Here is an 18569-nt window from a genome sequence, read left to right as displayed (position 1 = left end):
TCTTTGCATTATGGTTTGAAAGTCTGGGGCTCTGTTGGATCCTGAGCACCTGAGTGCATGGAGTTAAGATGGTGAAATACATGGATCAAGATCTCAAATGGAACAGCTGAGATCAGCAGCGAGCAGTGCCAACTCCATTTTACCATCTATGGATATGTTAGAATGTCGCTTGGTCTGTCATGGCCGAATTGCTTCAAAGCTTCCCAGATTTATAGTAGAACAGAAGTGGAGAAGGTTTTGATGTGGCAGGAAAATACAATAATAGGAGCACGGTGGGAATCCAAAAATTCCACAGTATGTTGAAGTGGATTGTGCTGGATTATGAAGCGTGACATTGGATTTCACCCTTCACAATCAATAGTGATAAATCAATGGCAATTACTCAGCATGAAAAGTGTGGACAAAACTCAACATAGGCAAAAAGTACCCCTTTATTATGTGGGGAATAACTTTTTGAAAACCGGTAAACCTTTAACCCCTTAAGGACCCAGCCAATTTTCACTGTAGGACCCGGACATTTTTTGAACATCTGACCACTATCACTTTAAGCATTAATAACTCTGGGATGCTTTTACCTTTCATTCTGATTCCGAGATTGTTTTTTCGTGACATATTCTACTCTATGTTAGTGGTAAAATTTTGTTGATACTTGCATCGTTTCTTGGTGAAAAATTAAAAAATTTGATGAAAAAATTGAAAATGTTGCATTTTTTTTAACTTTGAAGCTCTCTGCTTATAAGAAAAATGAATATTCCAAATAAATTATATATTGATTCACATATACAACATGTATACTTTATGATTGCATCATAAAGTTGACATGTTTTTACTTTTGGAAGACACCAGAGGGCTTCAAAGTATAGCAGCAATTTTCCAATTTTTCACAAAATCGACAATTTTCAGGGACCAGTTCTGTTTTGATGTGGATTTGAAGGGCTTTTATATTCGAAATGCCCCACAAATCACCCCATTATAAAAACTGCACCCCTCAAAGTATTCAAAATGACATTCAAAAGGTCTGTTAACCCTTTAGGTGTTTCACAGGAATAGCAGCAAATTGAAGGAGAAAATTCAAAATCTTCATTTTTTACACTCGCATGTTCTTGTAGACCCATTTTTTAAATTTTTACAAGGGGTAAAAGGAGAGAAATCCTCCTAAAATGTGTAACCCAATTTCTCTCGAGTAAGGAAATACCTCATATGTGTATGTCAAGTGTTCAGCGGGTGCACTAGAGGGCTCAGAAGGGAAGGAGCGACAGAGGGATTTTGGAGAGTGAGTTTTTCTGAAATGGTTTTTGGGGGCATGTTGCATTTAGGAAGCCCCTATGGTGTCAGGACAGCAAAAAGAAAACCACATGGCATACTATTTTGGAAACTACACCCCTAAAGGAACGTAACAAGGGGTCCAGTGAGCCTTAACACCCCACAGGAGTTTCACGACTTTTCGTTAAAGTGGGATGTGTAAATGATTTTCTTTTTTTTTCCCACTAAAATTCTAGTTTTCCCACAAATTTTAAATTTTTAAAAGGGTTAATAGGAGAAAATGCCCCCCAAAATGTGTAACCCCATCTCTTCTGAGTAAGGAAACACCACATATGTGGAGGTCAAGTGCACTGCGGGCGCACTACAATGCTCAGAAGAGAAGGAGTCATATTTGGCTTTTGCAAATCTAATTTTGCTGAAATGGTTTTGGGGGGGGGGCATGTCCCATTTAGGAAGCCCCTATGGTGCCAGGACAGCAAAAAAAAAAAAAACACATTGCATACTATTTTGGAAACTACACCCCTCAAGGAACGTAACAAGGGGTACAGTGAGCCTTAACACCCCACAGGTGTTTGACGTCTTTGGATGTGTAAATTATTTTTTTTTTTTTTTTTTTTTACTAAAATGCTGCTTTTCTCAAAATTTTACATTCTTACAAGGTGTAATAGAAGAAAATGTCCCCCAAAATGTGTAACCCCATCTCTTCTGAGTATGGAAGTATCTGTGCGTAGATCGGTTCTGCTCACTGGTCACGGAGGAACAGGAGGGCAGTCAGGGGCCTGGATCTTCTAGACAGCTGCCTATGGAGCCAGAACAGTGGGACCCCCCCTCAAGGGGCATTATATGGGGTACACTAATAACTAACAAGGGGTACAGTGGGACATAAAATTATAAAACAGGATATGTTCCCAGAATGATGACCCAGAGCATAGCCAAAACTAAAAAAAAATATGCCCACCCCAAACCCTATGCTATGAATCATCATTCTGGGAATGTGACGTGTGTGGCCGTCCTTAACCTGTTGCCTCAAATGCGCACCCCGCTCAGGTGGAGAGAGAGAGCGCTGCGCATTTGAGGCAACATAAAAAGTCCCCGATGATAGTGACTCAGTGACCCATTTTTGGAAAAAATACCCCCTGAGGTCTTATCAGTTTATTTTTTTATGAAATAGTTTTTTTGGGCAATTTAGTGGTTTTATGGGGTTAAAATTTGGAATGTACTCTGGACTTGGTACATTGGGGTCAAATTATGGAAAATTTAAATGAAGAGGGAAAATTTAGTACTGCATGGAAGTGTGATACTCCCTGAAGCAATCCTTAATGCAGAGGCCCGGATGATCGGGGCAAGTGTCACACTGAGTGGTGGTGTCCTTCCGTATCCCCCTCCTGTTACACACACTGCATTTTTTCTGGGATCGTCCCTTCTTTCCAGTGTGGGGGACCTCACCTGGAAAGTGTTGGCCTGGGATGATCCTGGCACCTATTACTCCAGTTCCTTGGGAAGTCCGGCCTGCTCTTTCCCGGTCAGCAAAGATCAGGACCTTTAGGACTTCTTCTTGGAACTGGAGGTATGTCCCTGTGTTGCCAGCGTTCCGGTACAGTACAAAAGAGTTGTACATGGCAACCTGCACCAAGTAGACCGCAACTTCTTTGTACCATACACGTGTTTTCCGCATGGCCATGTATGGCTTGAGGACTTGATCTGAGAGATCAACTCCCCCCATATACTGATTGTAGTCCAGAATACAATCAGGCTTGAGGACCGTTGTTGTGGTACCTCGCACAGGGACAGGTGAGCTGCCGTTACCATGAATAGTGGTCAGCATAAGGACATCCCTCTTATCCTTATACTTGACCAGCAACAGGTTTTCATAGGTAAGGGCACGGGACTCACCCTTGGGAATAGGTGTCTGAATCAAATTTAGAGGGAGGCCTCTCTGGTTTCTCCTCACGGTCCCACAAGCGGAAGTCGATCTGGCGGCAAGGGATGTGAAGAGAGGGATGCTGGTATAAAAGTTGTCCACGTACACGTGGTAACCTTTATCCAGCAATGGGTACATAAGGTCCCAAACGATTTTCCCGCTAACACCCAGAGTGGGGGAACAATCTGGGGGTTCAATACGGGAATCTTGTCCCTCATACACCCTAAACTTGAGAGTGTACCCGGAGATACTCTCACAAAGTTTATATAGCTTCACGCCATACCGCGCCCGCTTCGAGGGAATATACTGGCGGAAGAGGAGTCTCCCCTTAAAACTGATAAGAGACTCATCAACCGAAAGCTCCCTAAGCTGTACGTAGGCCTCCAAAAATTTGGCCCCAAAGTGATCGATGACCGGCCTCACTTTGTAAAGCCGGTCATGGGCGGGATCACCTCGGGGTGGACATGCCTCATTATCTGCATAATGAAGGCATTTCTTTCCAAATAGCCTCGAACCGCTTACGTGTCATGGCCATACTGTACAGCGGGGTCTGGTATAGGACGTCCCCGCTCCAGTACTGTCTGACACTGGGCTTTTTGACCAGGCCCATATGTAGCAAGAGGCCCCAAAATGTCCTCATTTCTGCTGCACTGACGGCGTACCATTCATTGGACCTGGCCAAAAAAGAATCTGGGTGGTGGGCGATGAACTGCCTGGCGTACAGATTCGTCTGCTCCACCATTAGATTGACCAGGCTGTCACTGAAAAAATAACTGAAATAGTCAAACTCAGTGAACCCAGCCGTGTCAATCCGGATTCTGGAGTCGCCAACAAACTCCGGAACCCGTGGCTGATAACCCTCTGGGGGTCTCCAGACAGGTTCATCGGAAGGGAGCTCCGGTAAATTCGCCTGGGGGGTCGGACTCCTAGTACAAGCGGCATCACCACTCGCACTAGTGCCAGCCACTGGGGCACTTTCATGGGGGGTGCGTGGCCTTGCCTGGCGGCGTCTCCGCCGCCGTGCAGGGGGCTCATCATCACTACAAGATGATGAGGAGGACAAGGAAGAACACAGGAATGTTGGATCTTCCTCATCCTCACTGGCAGATTCGGAGGCAAGAAAAGCGTATGCCTCCGCTACCGAAAATGCCCGGCGAGCCATCGCCTTTTATCTACAGTGGAGGGGGGGGTGGTGGTGGTGGGGTTTAGGTGTGGGGGGGGGGGGGGCGGGGGAGTGTGTAGTGAGTGCTTGGTGTAACTATGTATAACGGTGTGTGATTAGTAATCACACACCGTTATGTGAGCAAAAAAAAATAAAAAAATGCTGCGGCCCAAAAAAAGGGGGGGGGGGCAAATCGCAGCGCCCTGAACCCCTAATAGGGCCCGGGTCACGCTAAAAAAAGATGAGGCGTACTCATGAGCCCTATTAGGGGGTCAGGGGGGGGGTTTATTTTTGTAACTTTTTTTTTAAACTTTATTTACATGTATTTCCCTACCTTTCCCCCTGTTAATTCTGTCCCTGATCTAGGGAATCTTCGGGTCTCCTGAGGCGATCCAATGGGGCAGAGGGGGGGTCCCTGGCTCCTCTTGCAGCTCTGACCTTTGACTGAACCCAGCTAACGGTCAGCGCTGCAGAGGATGCCGTTTAACCCCTCCCCTGCCGGCTGCTATTGGCTGGACAATCGTCCAGCCAATAGCAGCTCTCTTGAGGGGGTAGCGAAATCGCCACCTCCCCATAGATACAGTAGGTGATAGGGGGTGTATTCTACACCCCCGATCACCTTGTATCTCCGGGTCATCGGGTCACACGTTTCCCGTAAGACCTGGAATTGCGCAAATCACAAGTGCGATTTGCGCCGATCGCCGACATGGGGTGGTCTGATGACCCCCCTCGGCATTTGCGCGGGGTGCCTGCTGATTGATATCAGCAGTCACCCCAGTCCGATCCCTGCCCGGCGCGCGGCAGGGACCGGAATTCCCACGGGCGTACCTGTACGCCCTGGGTCCTTAAGACCCAGGTACAGAAGGCGTATGCATACGCCCTAGGTCCTGTACGGGTTAAAGGGGTACTCAAGTGAAAAACTTATTTTTTTTTTTTTTTTTTCAAATCAACTGTTACCAGGAATTTAGACAGATTTGTAAATTACTTCTATTAAAAAATTGTAATCCTTCCAGTACTTATCAGCTGATGTATGCTCTACAGGAAGTTGAGTGGTTCTTTTCAATCAGATCACAGTGCTCTCTGCTGACACCTCTGTCCCAGTCAGGAACTGTCCAGAGCAGGAGAAATTTGCTAAGGGGATTTGCTCCTACTCAATCTCATGTTATTGGGTTGGCCACAGGTCCTCTTTAACCCTTCTGACATTGCACAGACCGCAACTATAAAATATATTGATACTATGTTTTACCACACACTTTGTTAAAGGTGTTTTCTGTATGGGCCATTAATATTGGTATCTCGGAATACTCTCCTAAAGTCATGTAACCTTGAGGAGTTTAAAAATGATAGATATATTTTGTCCTGTCCTGCTGTGTTGCCCTTAATGTTCCTACTACCAGTGAATCACTATTAAAAGCAAATGCAAAATGATACTTACATTGAGAGCAACAAGGATAATAGCACCTTTAGTCAGTTTATCTGAAGAACCTGTACAAGCTTCAAATCCCTCTTCAGAAAGATACCTGTTGTAAAAATATGTAAAAAGATTAATTATAAAGTTTTCTTAAGAAATCTATGGGGGGGGGGGGAACAAAGGCTAAAATCACTTATATAATGTTTACTTCCACGTATGTAATACATTACAATTTTTTTTACACATGGTTAGAATACAGGGGCTCTAGGACGGCTCTTACTGGGAATGATCAAGTGTAGGGTGGGGGTCATTCCCCCCCAATCCAGGTTGGCTTTTGTTGGCCTTAAAGCTAGGCTGCCTCACCAGCTGAGGGGGGTTTGCTAGTTGCAGCTCACAGTGCCAGAGAAAGCTGTGTGTGGAGTTCTTCCCTGTGGTTGCTCCAAGAGTGGAAGCTGCTGAACAGCCTAGCTGGAGGCCTGGAAAAGTCTTGCTTGATTATGCATGGCAGGAACTCAGGTGTGAACAAACACCTAGGAAATACAGGTGGACTTTTGTTATGTTTTCCTTTTCTTCTGCGTTTAAAGACTGTTTGCCATCTGCTTAGTGTGAATAAAACACTTAATGTTGATTGGAAAAGCACTGTCTCCTTGACTCTATACTGCAACCGCACCTATCTGCAAGAGCGAGTCATCACAATATATATTTTATATTTACACACATGCAAACACACACACACACACAGATGTCTCTGTTTGCTTAACCAGGACTGAGAAAAACATCCTTTCATTGTCCTCAATCCTGCCTCCATGTCACAATATTCACACATGAAAGTCCATAATTGACTATTTCTGGCCACCTCATATACCAAACAAAAATGAACTAAAAGCGATCAAAGAGTCCCAACTAGATTTTTGGTAACATTAGTGTGGTAAATGTTTGCGTCCATTAGTGGATTAATTAAGTCAACATCTCTACATGTATGGTAGCCATTGCTTCCAAGTGTGTGTGTTATATTAGAACAACGGCATATCTCATTTTACTTCGTGACTTACTGATTAGGAGATTACCATAACCGGAAAAGTATAAAATAAAATCAAAACATTGTTTTGGTCATCACTTTCCTCCTGCAATAGGACAAGCTGGATGGCAAAACGCACTTTAACAATGAAAGTCTCACTTCAGAACACAGTCTACCAGAATCCAGAAACCGTAAACTAAACCGAATCACACAGAGCAAAATATAGGAACAACTGTCAACACCTAGTAATGAAACACACCACTAGAAGAAGTCATCAGGGGCCCTGATCTATTATCATGTCATTCACAAAAACAGTTAAAAACGAATAGAAAAAGGAAAGATGACAATAATCTAACATTACTTTTAGACTTAATAAAAAAACTGGGATAAACTATTCAGTTTTCCCAAGCCTAGATTATTGTTTACAGCCATGATTTAGAGATCAGCCAATATCTTAGCTATTCATATTTCACCTTTGTTCCAAGATTTAAGATGGTTCTTACTGGAAGCAACTTGTGCCTTTCAGTTCCACTGGATGTGCAATCTAGTCAGATTTTTCTTCTTGGATGAAGTACAACAGAATTTTACATACTACCAGGGTATCCTTCAGAGTCACCAATAATTTCTTTAAAAGAATACAATACGACTGAACACCAAGGATGGAGCATTTTCTTTAAATGGGCACGGTCATTATACTTTATTTTTTATATTTGATTAACTTAAACAAATTACATTTTGTAATTTGCTTCCTGTTAAAAAAAAAAGTTTTATGTGATTTTCCTGCCTGTATACATATGGCCATTAGGGGTCTCCCTTCTTGGCCAGACCACATTCCATCCTCTCAAAAGCTGAGACTTTGCTCTCCTGCTGGACTGGAAATGTGGTCTGGCCATAGGCAGTGCATAGCTCTCACTCTCTGGCTGTCTATAATACCAGCGAGAGCAAGCGCTCTGCACAGCCGGCCGCACGCCGCCCAGTTAATCCCCTGTGTACGCAGGACGGCAGGTCTCTGGTACTATTCCTCCCCTCTGTTTACCACATGCAGTGATGAGCAGAAGGGAGGCGATTCCAGAGAAGCCTGCCGTGCCATAGGCTGTCTCATCTATGCACGCTGTGTTGGCTGAAGAATGCCCCCTCCTTCTACACCAAGAAGAAAGCCAGGCTGCAGACATAATGTTGTGAGGTAACCATTTTTTTAGCTAGAAAAAAGATTTTTGAAGCCACAAGTAGATGAAGATCGGAATAAAAGTGAATATGTTAAATTATTATGACAAATAGATCTTTAAACAAATCTAATGAAAAGTATTGATTAGAAACTAAGATAACATTTATATTTAAGGAAGCAGGCCATACAGGTACGCCCTGGTACTTAAAGAGTAGCTCCCACCATCTCATTATTGTTTTATTCCATCCCTACCTATAGGAAATCTATCCCTAACCCCCTCCCTGCCTTTAAAACATTTTTTGGGGACTTACATAGTCTTCAACTTCAGCTCTTATTTCTTGCTGTTTGGTCTTGTCCCGGAAGCCGGCTTCCGCAGCAGGGGCAACGTCACTGACGCCTGCTGGACGCCAACTTCCACCCTCACTTCATCTATGCTGTGATCCCATCGGGAGCGCGCATTGATGATCAGCGAATCGCAGGGCAGGATGCTATGGGGTCTCCTCCTCCCTGTTTAGCAGTACATGTGCTACCCAGGGAGGAGGAGTATAGGAGTAGCCTGCATAGAAATAGACACCTGCCGAGACCCGATGTAGAGAAGAAAACTGTGTCTTGAAGCACTTTTGTTAGCTGTTCAGGACACAGAACACTTCAAGACACAGTTTTCTTCACTACACCAGCTTGCAGTGGAGCTTCAGCGCGGCACTGATATAGTGTGCGTGCGCTGTCTCCACTGCAGTTTACATGCCGGGGGCGGAGATGGATGGGCTGTGCGCGAATCTAATCAGCCAATGCGCGCAGCCCCCGGCATTTAATGCGCTCGCTCCCGCCTGTCTGATTGACAGGCAGGGAGCGTGTGCAGCCTAAATAAATTCGGACCGATTTCCCGGCCGGCATCGATCCGAATTCAGGCATGAAGTCACGCCAGACAGCAGCCGGCCACTAGGAGGGAGACCCCTAGTGGCCGGTTTTCAAACGTAAATTTCCCCCTAATAATGAAAAAAAAAAAATAAAATAATGAAAATATATTAGAGATATGTTGTAGTACATAAGTACTACAACAGGTCAAAAAAAAATAAAAAAAAAAATTAAAAAAAATTGGTGACCGTGCCCATTTAAGGACAGGTATGCCATGACGTGTTAAGTGGATTCTGAAGTGAGCACAGGAGCTACTCTTGCTTCAGAGCAGTAAGTGTTGGATGCCATCAGTAGCAAGACACTCACTGCTTATGATGGGCATCAATCACCAAGTTGAAAGTGATAGTTTGTGGTAGCTCAGTGGAGTTCACTGAACCGTGAACGTGGGGGTTCGGTGAGCTAAAATGACGAAGGAGGGTTCCCTTACCTGCCTCCGATTCAATGAAGCAGCCTAACTTTGTAAATCGCTGATCACACTGTATAATGTTATGCCCTAAGCATAGCATTATACAGTGAATGCAATCCAATAATTGCATATGAATGGAATCGCTGCATGCGTAATTGTCCAAGTTATTAAAATATAATGCTTAGAATCCCGAACGGTAAACAGGGCAAACGTAAAAAAAAAAAAATACCAACCACCAAACATACTGATTTTTAATCACATCATATATGAGGAAAATAAACAACAAAAAGCAATCAATCAAAAAGTCCCATCAAAACAAAAATGGTACCAATAAAAACTACAGATCATGGCGCCAAAAATAAGCCCTCATACATCCCTGTATACTGAAAAATGAAAAAAGTTATAGGTATAAGAAAAGGACAATTTTATGCATGCCAATTTTGCTAAAGAGAAGTTTACTATTTTGTTAAAAGTAGTACCATAATACAAAATCATCGCTTTGACCTACAGAATAAAAATAATGTATCATATTAACCATAAATTGCACTGTGAAAAAACCAACACCCCCTCAAAAGTTGCAAAATTACAGTTTTCTTATAAATTTCCACCCACAAATAATTTTTTGGTTTTGCTGTACATATTATAGTAAAATGAAAGGTTTCATTACAAAGTACAATTAGTCATGCAAAAAATAAGCCCTCATATGGGTTTGTAGGTGGATAAAGAGTTATGGATTTTAACCCCCTGAGGACCAGGCCATTTTTTTTTTTTTTGCTCCTCCCCTTCTAAAAATCATAAGGCTTTAAATTTTCCACCTACAGACCCATATAAGGGCTTGTTTTTTGCGCCACCAATTGTAATTTGTATTGACAATGTCATTTCACCACCAAATGTATGGCAAAACAAACAAAAAAACAGCATTTTGTAACTTTTGGGGGCTTCCGATTCCACACAGTGCACTTTTCAATTAAAATGACAACTTATCTATAGGTTCTACTTTGTTTCACTTCTTTTGAAAATGTATAACTTTATGTACAAAAATTAGCATGTTTGAATATGTCCTCTTCTGACCCATATAAATCTTTAAATTTTTCCGGATACGGTGATGTATGATGTATTATTTTGTGCACCATGATCTGTAGTTTTTATCGGCATCTTTTTTGTTTTAAAGGGACTTTTTGATCGCTTTTTATAAATTTTTTAAAGGAGAAATGCAGCAGAAATATTTTAAGTTCTCCTGTGCCCGGGCTGCAAAAACTAGACAAAGAAACTTTACTCACCTTCATTCATTCCCCCGTTGATCCGGTATCGGTGTCCCATTTCTCCGGCGCTGCTCGGCTCCATGCTTCTTAGGCTTAAAAAGTCACACTGCAGTCCGTGTATTGCCAGCCACAGTGATGTCCCGCCTCGGCCTGTGATAGGTTGATCACACTGTCATGCCCTGGCGATGGCGATGTCCCTCCTGCCCTTACCCGGCTGCTCAACCAAGAAAACTAATGATAGGACTCTACTGGGCCGAGTTTTTGTGACGATTTTAATGCCAAATGAGGTTTGGATTTCTGCATTTATTGAGTCTGCAACTGACTTCTCTGTAATGTGTCATGGTCTCCATTTTGAAGCCAAGAGTGCATTCACATCACGTTTCAGAGATTCGGCTGGGAAATTTCAAGTGACTTTGGTCAGCTTATTTTTGCCCCGTATCTGGTTTCGTGACAGGACTGAAAACCATAGCGTACCATGGTTTTTCAGTCTAGCTACAAAACCGGATATGGGGCAAAAATTAGCCGACCGGAGTCACTACCTGACTCTGGTCGGCGCATTTAAATAAATGAGATTCCGTGCCATTCCGGCTGGGATACAGCAGGGGCCCGTTTTAAAATTTCCACATCAGATACGGAAGCCAGACCTCCGAAACGTGGTGTGAATGCACCCTCAGTTGCTGCGGTTGCTGCGTGTTTCCACCACCACTCACAGTTAGGAAAATGATTCACTAACGTGTGTGTGACTGGAGGCATCCTGTTACAGTGCCAAGCTGGAATTCAGAGTGTGCTTCAAAATGACCCATTCTTTCACCAATGTTTGTAAAGGCAGACTAAATTGGTAGGTAGAATATTATATACACCTGTGGCAATGAGAATAAAACAAAACACCAGAAATCAATCACTAAAAAATGCATCCCAATACTATTGATTGTCTATATAGGGGGAGATTTATCCAAACCTGGGTAGAGGAAAAATTGCCCAATTGCCCAAAGCAACCAATTAGATCTCTTCTTTTATTTCTTTTTTTTAAAGGGCCTCTGAAAAATAAAAGAAGCGATCTGATTGGTTGCTATGGACAACTGGTCAACTTTTCCTCTTCACAGGTTTTGATAAATCCCCCCATAGTGTATATGAAAGAGTGGGTAACCAAAATTATCAGTGCACTAAATAATAAGTAGGAGGACAGCAAAGTGAGAAAACATGTGTAATGTTTTCAGTTTACATTACAATTAGCGCATTAACACTTTAACCACTACTCAGTAAAGAATGGAAAGCATTTAACACCTAAGGTGCAGATAGATGCTTTACAGCCTACACTGCTAATTGGTCATAATTCTGTCTCACAGCTCAGCCGGGTGGAAATGTACCAAGTACTTTGTAAATTGATCATCAGCACAGATTACCATCATGTATATAAGTTTAATAATTTATAGAGAGCAATGTTGGAAAAATTGGCTTGTTCCAGTAACATGCACACTTTATTAGGACAGAGGACTGTGTAAATTTAAATGGGCACTGTCAGATACAAAAACTTTTGATATGTTGTAAAGCATGCTAAACAAATAGGTTTTGCAATTGCTTTTATTAATACCCGGCATTGCCCGGTTTTTCCTTCCTAATCCTTGCTGTGGAGGAAAATCAAAAGCTTCCTCTGTTGACTTCATATCCCATCCTCATATATTGTTTTCATATCCCGACCCGTAATATGTGTACCAAGTATTGAAATATCTCCAGCCGTGCGGGACTTTAACTCCTTAAGGACCTAGGACGTATGAGTACGTCCTTGGTCCCGCTCCCGTGATATAACGCGGGGTCCCACGGTGACCCTGCATCATATCACGGCGGGCCCAGGGTCATAGTGAAGCCGGGACCCGCTTCTAATAGCGCGTAGCACTGATCGCGGTGCCACGCGCTATTAACCCTTTAGCCGTGCGCTCAAAGCTGAGCCACGCAGCTAAAAGTGAAAGTAAAAAGTGCCGGCTAGCTCAGGGAGCTGTTCGGAATCGCTGCGGTATAATCGCGGCATCACGAACAGCTGTACTACAGGAGGAAGGTCTCTTACCTTCCTTCCTGCAGTCCGATCGCCGATTGAATGCTTCAAGCCTGAGATCCAGGCTTGAGCAATCAATCACCGAAAACACTGATCATTGGAGATGAATGGAGATGAATTGAAAAGTTAAAGATCAGTAAATGCAATGGGGGCTATAATATTGCAAAAGAAAAGTGTAAAAAAATCATTAACCCTTTGAATTATCCCTTCCCCTAATAAAAGTTAGAATCACCAGGCATTTCCAATAATAAAAAAAAAAAGTGTAAATAAAAACAAAAATAAACATATGTGGTATCGCCTCGTGCGGAAATGTCCGAATTAAGAAAATATACCGCCAATTAAACCGCACAGTCAATGGCGTACGCGCAAAAAAAATTCCAAAGTCCAAAATAGCGCATTTTTGGTCACTTTTTATATCATGAAAAGATTAATAAAAAGCGATCAAAAAGTCAGATCATTGCAAAAATGGTACCGACAAAAATTTCAGATCACGGCGCAAAAAATGAACCCTCATAGCGCCCTGAACATGGAAAAATAAAAAAGTTATAGGGGTCAGACTATGACAATTTTAAACGTATAAATTTTCCTGCATGTAGTTATGATTTTTTTCTGAAGTAATACAAAATCAAACCTATATAAGTAGGGTATCATTTTAACCGTATGGACCTAGAGAATAAAGATAAGGTGTAATTTTTACCGAAAAATGTACTACGTAGAAACGGAAGCCCCCAAAAGTTACAAAATGGCTGTATTTTTTCAATTTTGTCACACAAAGATTTTTTTTCCCATTTCGCTGTAGATTTTTGGGTAAAATGACTGATATCATTACAAAGTAGAATTGGTGGCACAAAAAATAAGCCATAATAAAGATTTTTAGGTGCAAAATTTAAAGAGTTAGGATTTTTTAAAGGTAAGGAGGAAAAAACGGAAGAGCAAAAAACGAAAAACGCCCGGTCCTTAAGGGGTTAAACAAAAACCCTGCCCCTGGCAAATGGGGGTGAGTAAGGGTTAAATGACCTATCCCATGTTTGTTGTTGACATATAAGTAACATGTGTGCAAAGTTTCATGTTAATATCTTTAGCCGTTTGGACGTGATGCTGGAACATACACATACACTGAGTTTTATATATATAGATTTTCAGTATTTCATACTGAAAAATCCAGTCAAACAATTGCTCCCCCTGCCTGCTTGGACACATAATAGTCCTGCTGTGTCCATGCATCATCACCTATCTCATGGACCCAATTCCTTGATTGACAGCTGTGAGTGCAGGGCTCACAGCTGGAGGAACAATCCTATCACTGTAAGCTTGTGTCCCGCTAGTGTCAGTAAGGACGAGCTGGGAGTTGTAGTTTTGCTAATGCTAGGGGATATGTGAGCAGACAACATACTGAGGGAGGGGGCGGAGACCTGCACAGAGGCCACACCCCATCCGTTTGAGAGGAATTAAATTAAAAGTGTAATAAAAAAATAAATAAAAGGTGTTAGACACTTAAAAATTAGATGTACCGTATATACTCGAGTATAGGCCGAGTTTTTCAGCACGCAAAACACCCCCCTCGGCTTATACTCGAGTGAACTCCCCCACCCGCAGTGGTCTTCAACCTGCGGACCTCCAGAGGTTTCAAAACTACAACTCCCAGCAAGCCCGGGCAGCCATCGGCTGTCCGGGCTTGCTGGGAGTTGTAGTTTTGAAACCTCCGGAGGTCCGCAGGTTGAAGACCACTGCGGCCTTCAACATCATCCAGCCCCCTCTCACCCCCTTTAGTTCTGAGTACTCACCTCCGCTCGGCGCTGGTCCGGTCCTGCAGGACTGTCCGGTGAGGAGGTGGTCCGGTGGGATACTGGTTCCGGGCTGCTATCTTCACCGGGAAGGCCTCTTCTAAGCGCTTCGGGCCCGGCCTCAGAATAGTCACGTTGCCGTGACAACGACGCAGAGGTGCGTTCATTGCCAACGTACTTCTGCGTCATTGTCAAGGCAACGCCTCTATTCCGGGCCGGAAGCGCGGAGAAGAGGCGCCCCCGGTGAAGATAGCAGCCCGGACCACCTCCCCACCGGACCACCTCCTCACCGGACAGTCCTGCAGGACCGGACCAGCGCCGAGCGGAGGTGAGTACTCAGAACTAAAGGGGGTGAGAGGGGGCTGGATGATGTTGAAGGCCGCAGTGGTCTTCAACCTGCGGACCTCCAGAGGTTTCAAAACTACAACTCCCAGCAAGCCCGGACAGCCGATGGCTGCCCGGGCTTGCTGGGAGTTGTAGTTTTGAAACCTCTGGAGGTCCGCAGGTTGAAGACCACTGAGGGCGAATGATGAGAAGAGGATGATGAAGGGGGGGTGTGGGGATGATGAAGGGGGGTGGGGATGATGAAGGGGGGGTGTGGGATGATAAGGGGATGATGAAGGGGGGATGTGCGGGATGATAAGGGGATGATGAAGGGGGGATGTGCGGGATGATAAGGGGATGATGAAGGGGGGATGTGTGGGATGATGACAAGGGGATGATGAAGGGGGGATGTGTGGGATGATAAGGGGATGATGAAGGGGGGATGTGTGGGATGATAAGAGGGTGATGAAGGGGGGATGTGTGGGATGATAAGAGGATGATGAAGGGGGGATGTGTGGGATGATGACAAGGGGATGATGATGAGGATGTTAATGACGGGTCTGGATGATGACAGGGGGGGATGAGGTATTTCCCACCCTAGGCTTATACTCGAGTCAATAACTTTTCCTGGGATTTTGGGTTGAAATTAGGGGTCTCGGCTTATACTCGGGTCGGCTTATACTCGAGTATATACGGTACATGGTCAGGATGAGGTACTGAGTGATATATTTAAAAAAAAAATTGTTGGATCTGACGGATACGCTTTAAAGATTTTTTTTTTTTCCTTATCTAGTGTAGTATAGGCCATTATGAAAAAAATATAGGCTCTTCTGTATACTAAGTTTGGATGCATGCATGAGTCTGCCAATTTTCAAGGAACTGTCCAGAACAGCATAGGTTTGCTATGGGGATTTTCTCCTGCTCTGGACAGTTCCTGATATAGGCATCAGGTGTCAGCAGAGAGCACTGTGGACAAGACAAAAAATAAATTCAAAAAGCAAAGAATTTTCTCTGTAGCATACAGCTGCTAAAAAGTACTGGAAGGATAAATCATTTTTAATAGAAGTAATTAACAAATCTGTTTTCCACCGGAGTACCCCTTTAAGTTCACTGGAATTTAGTTACCTCATTCAGACAGCGGAAGTCCAGTCTTACGGTTAATGTGGAATTGCGGGCAAAATCCCATTGAACTCAATGGGCCTTGAATTTTGACAGATTTCGGTATTTAGAGAACATAGAATTCCACTGAAATTCTGCCACAGTTCTGGAAGGTTTGTTGAACAGAATTTGGGCGTAATTGCAGAAATTCCACCGTGTGAATATAGTCTTATGTTATATGCCAGGCAGCCTAAGCTAAGGCAGCGAGAGCTATACTCTCTCTGGGAGCATAATAACAAAAAAGCTGAGCAGGCAGATCCAAAGCACAACAGACACCAAAAGAACCCCATTGACTTTGGTTGGGTCTGTTGGGTTTCCAGAATAGTGTGTCATTGGATTGGGCCAAGAAAACCAAGAAAGCGTTAATCTTATACTCGAGTATATACGGTAACTTAAAACATACAAAAAAGTAGTTACTAAACTTTACAAATGAAAAATATTTTAAATGGAGGGATTTTGCTTAAAATTAAGTCTCTAAGGCTGCATTCACAGTTCCCGTATCCATTTTTTTTAATGAAAAACGGATTTCTAAAAAACCTTACTAAACTGTATCAAAATTTGTGTACACATTTTAACCTACAATTTGAAAAATTATATCCGGTTGCATCCGTTTCTTAAGAAAAAAAAAAACGTATACGTTTTTAAAGGGTTCTCCACCATAAGGTGATTTTAGTATGTACCTGGCAGACAGTAATGGACATGCTTAGGAAGGATCTGCGCTTGTCTTGAGGCTAAATGGCTATTTCATGAGATTACCATAACACTGTGGCTAGCTTTTTGTGAACTTGTATTTCCTGTTTGACATGTTTTTTTGACTACAAATCCCACAATGCCATTTTCTTCCCTCTCACACATCAGCCACCCCACCCATTGAAACAAAAGACCTGTGGTTTTCAATCAGGGTGCCTCCAGCTGTTGCATTAGTTGCAGATTGATCCCTCCACCCATTGAAGCAGACAGGCTCCCTGTCATCAGCTGACTAGTGAGTCAGGTCTCAACCGCATTGCAAGCTGGAAAAAAATCTGAGATAACAGTCATTTTGTATGCTGGTAAAAATAAATAGTGGGATGAAACTCACAGAAGAATTGTGAGAAAACCATCACACACAGGTACAGACACTATATTATGAACTACACTATCTTTACAGCCCCTGTAGCATAGTCAAATAAATAAAAATACTGGAATACCCCTTTAACTATTCACTCCATTATGAATAAAGTTTCACTTGTTTGAATGAAATTCTAAGAAAAAAAAAAACTGTGCAAAGTCAAAAACCGTATGGTGCAAACTGGATGGAACCGTACACACATACGGTTCTCTATGGTTCCCCTTGACTCCCATGTTTAAAAAAAACGTATACGGTTTCAATACGGTTTTCCACCCGGACCAAAAACCGTGGTAGGCTAGGTTTTGGGTACAGGGAAAAAAAATCGGACAAAACCGTACAAGAGGCAAAACCTGATGCATCTTTTGTCATACGGTTTTCAATACAGTTCCATACGGTTTTCAAATTGAAAACGTATACGGGAACTATATTGCAAAAACGTGGTATGAATCCACCCTAAACCAGTTTTTTTTCCCAACCAGGGAGCCTCCAGCTGTTGCAACACAAAACTATCAGCATCCTTATAAGCTTTGGCTGTCTGGGTATGCTGGGAGTTGTAGTTTTGCAACAGCTGAAGGCTCCCTGGTTGGGAAACACTGCTCTGGCAATTTAATTTTTACGTTTTCATTTTTTCCTCCTCGCCTTCTAAAAATCATAACTCTTTTATATTTTCATCCACAGACTAGTATGAGGGCTTGTTTTGTGCACGACCAGTTGTCCTTTGTAATGACATAACTCATTATATCATAAAATGTATGGCGCAACCAAAAAACACTATTTTTGTGGGGAAATTAAAACGAAAAACGCAATTTTGCAAATTTTGGAAGGTTTTGTTTTCACGCCGTACAATTTATGGTAAAAATGACGTGTGTTCTTTATTCTGAGGGTCAATACGATTAAAATGATACCCATTATTATATACTTTTCTATTATTGTTGCGCTTAAAAAAAATCACAAACTTTTTAACCAAATTAGTACGTTTATAATCCCTTTATTTTGATGACCTCTAACTTTTTTATTTTTCCGTATAAGCGGCGGTATGGGGGCTCATTTTTTGCGCCATGATCTGTACTTTTTTTTGATACCACATTTGCATATAAAAAACTTTTCATACATTTTTTATAATTTTTTTTAAATAAAATGTATTAAAAAAGTAGCAATTTTGGACTTTTTTTTTTTTTTTCGTTCAGGCCGTTCACCGTACGGGATCATTAACATTTTATTTTAATAGTTCGGACATTTACGCACACGGCGATACCAAATATGTCTATAAAATTATTTTTTTACGCTTTTTGGGGGTAAAATAGGAAAAAATTGACGTTTTACTTTTTTATTGGGGGAGGGGATTTTTCACTTTTTTTTTACTTTTACATTTTTTTTTACACTTGAATAGTCCCCATAGGGGACTATTCATAGCAATACCATGATTGCTAATACTGATCTGTTCTATGTATAGGACATAGAACAGATCAGTGTTATCGGCTATCTTCTGCTTTGGTCTGCTCGATTTTAGACCAGAGCAGAAGACGCCGGGAGCCGGACGGAGGAAGGTGAGGGGACCTCCGTTTGGCGTTCTGAATGATCGGATCCCCGCAGCAGCGCTGCGGGCGATCCGATCATTCATT

The 18569-nt window shown here is 42.6% G+C and overlaps 1 protein-coding gene across 1 annotated transcript in view; it reads right to left on the bottom strand.

Annotated features, from left to right (window-relative positions):
* Window positions 1-18569, bottom strand: part of TDRD3 (tudor domain containing 3) — a 288299-nt gene that overhangs the window by 192755 nt on the left and 76975 nt on the right. The window contains exon 2 of the mRNA XM_056555486.1: window positions 5782-5866. Coding sequence (XP_056411461.1) covers window positions 5782-5866 — 85 coding nt within the window. The remainder of the gene's footprint in view (window positions 1-5781; window positions 5867-18569) is intronic.

This window comes from Hyla sarda, chromosome 2 (genome assembly GCF_029499605.1).
Source record: "Hyla sarda isolate aHylSar1 chromosome 2, aHylSar1.hap1, whole genome shotgun sequence".
Taxonomy (NCBI): Eukaryota; Metazoa; Chordata; class Amphibia; order Anura; family Hylidae; genus Hyla; species Hyla sarda.
The sequence above is the reverse complement of the archived record's forward strand: the minus strand, read 5'-3'. Positions and strand labels throughout refer to the sequence as shown.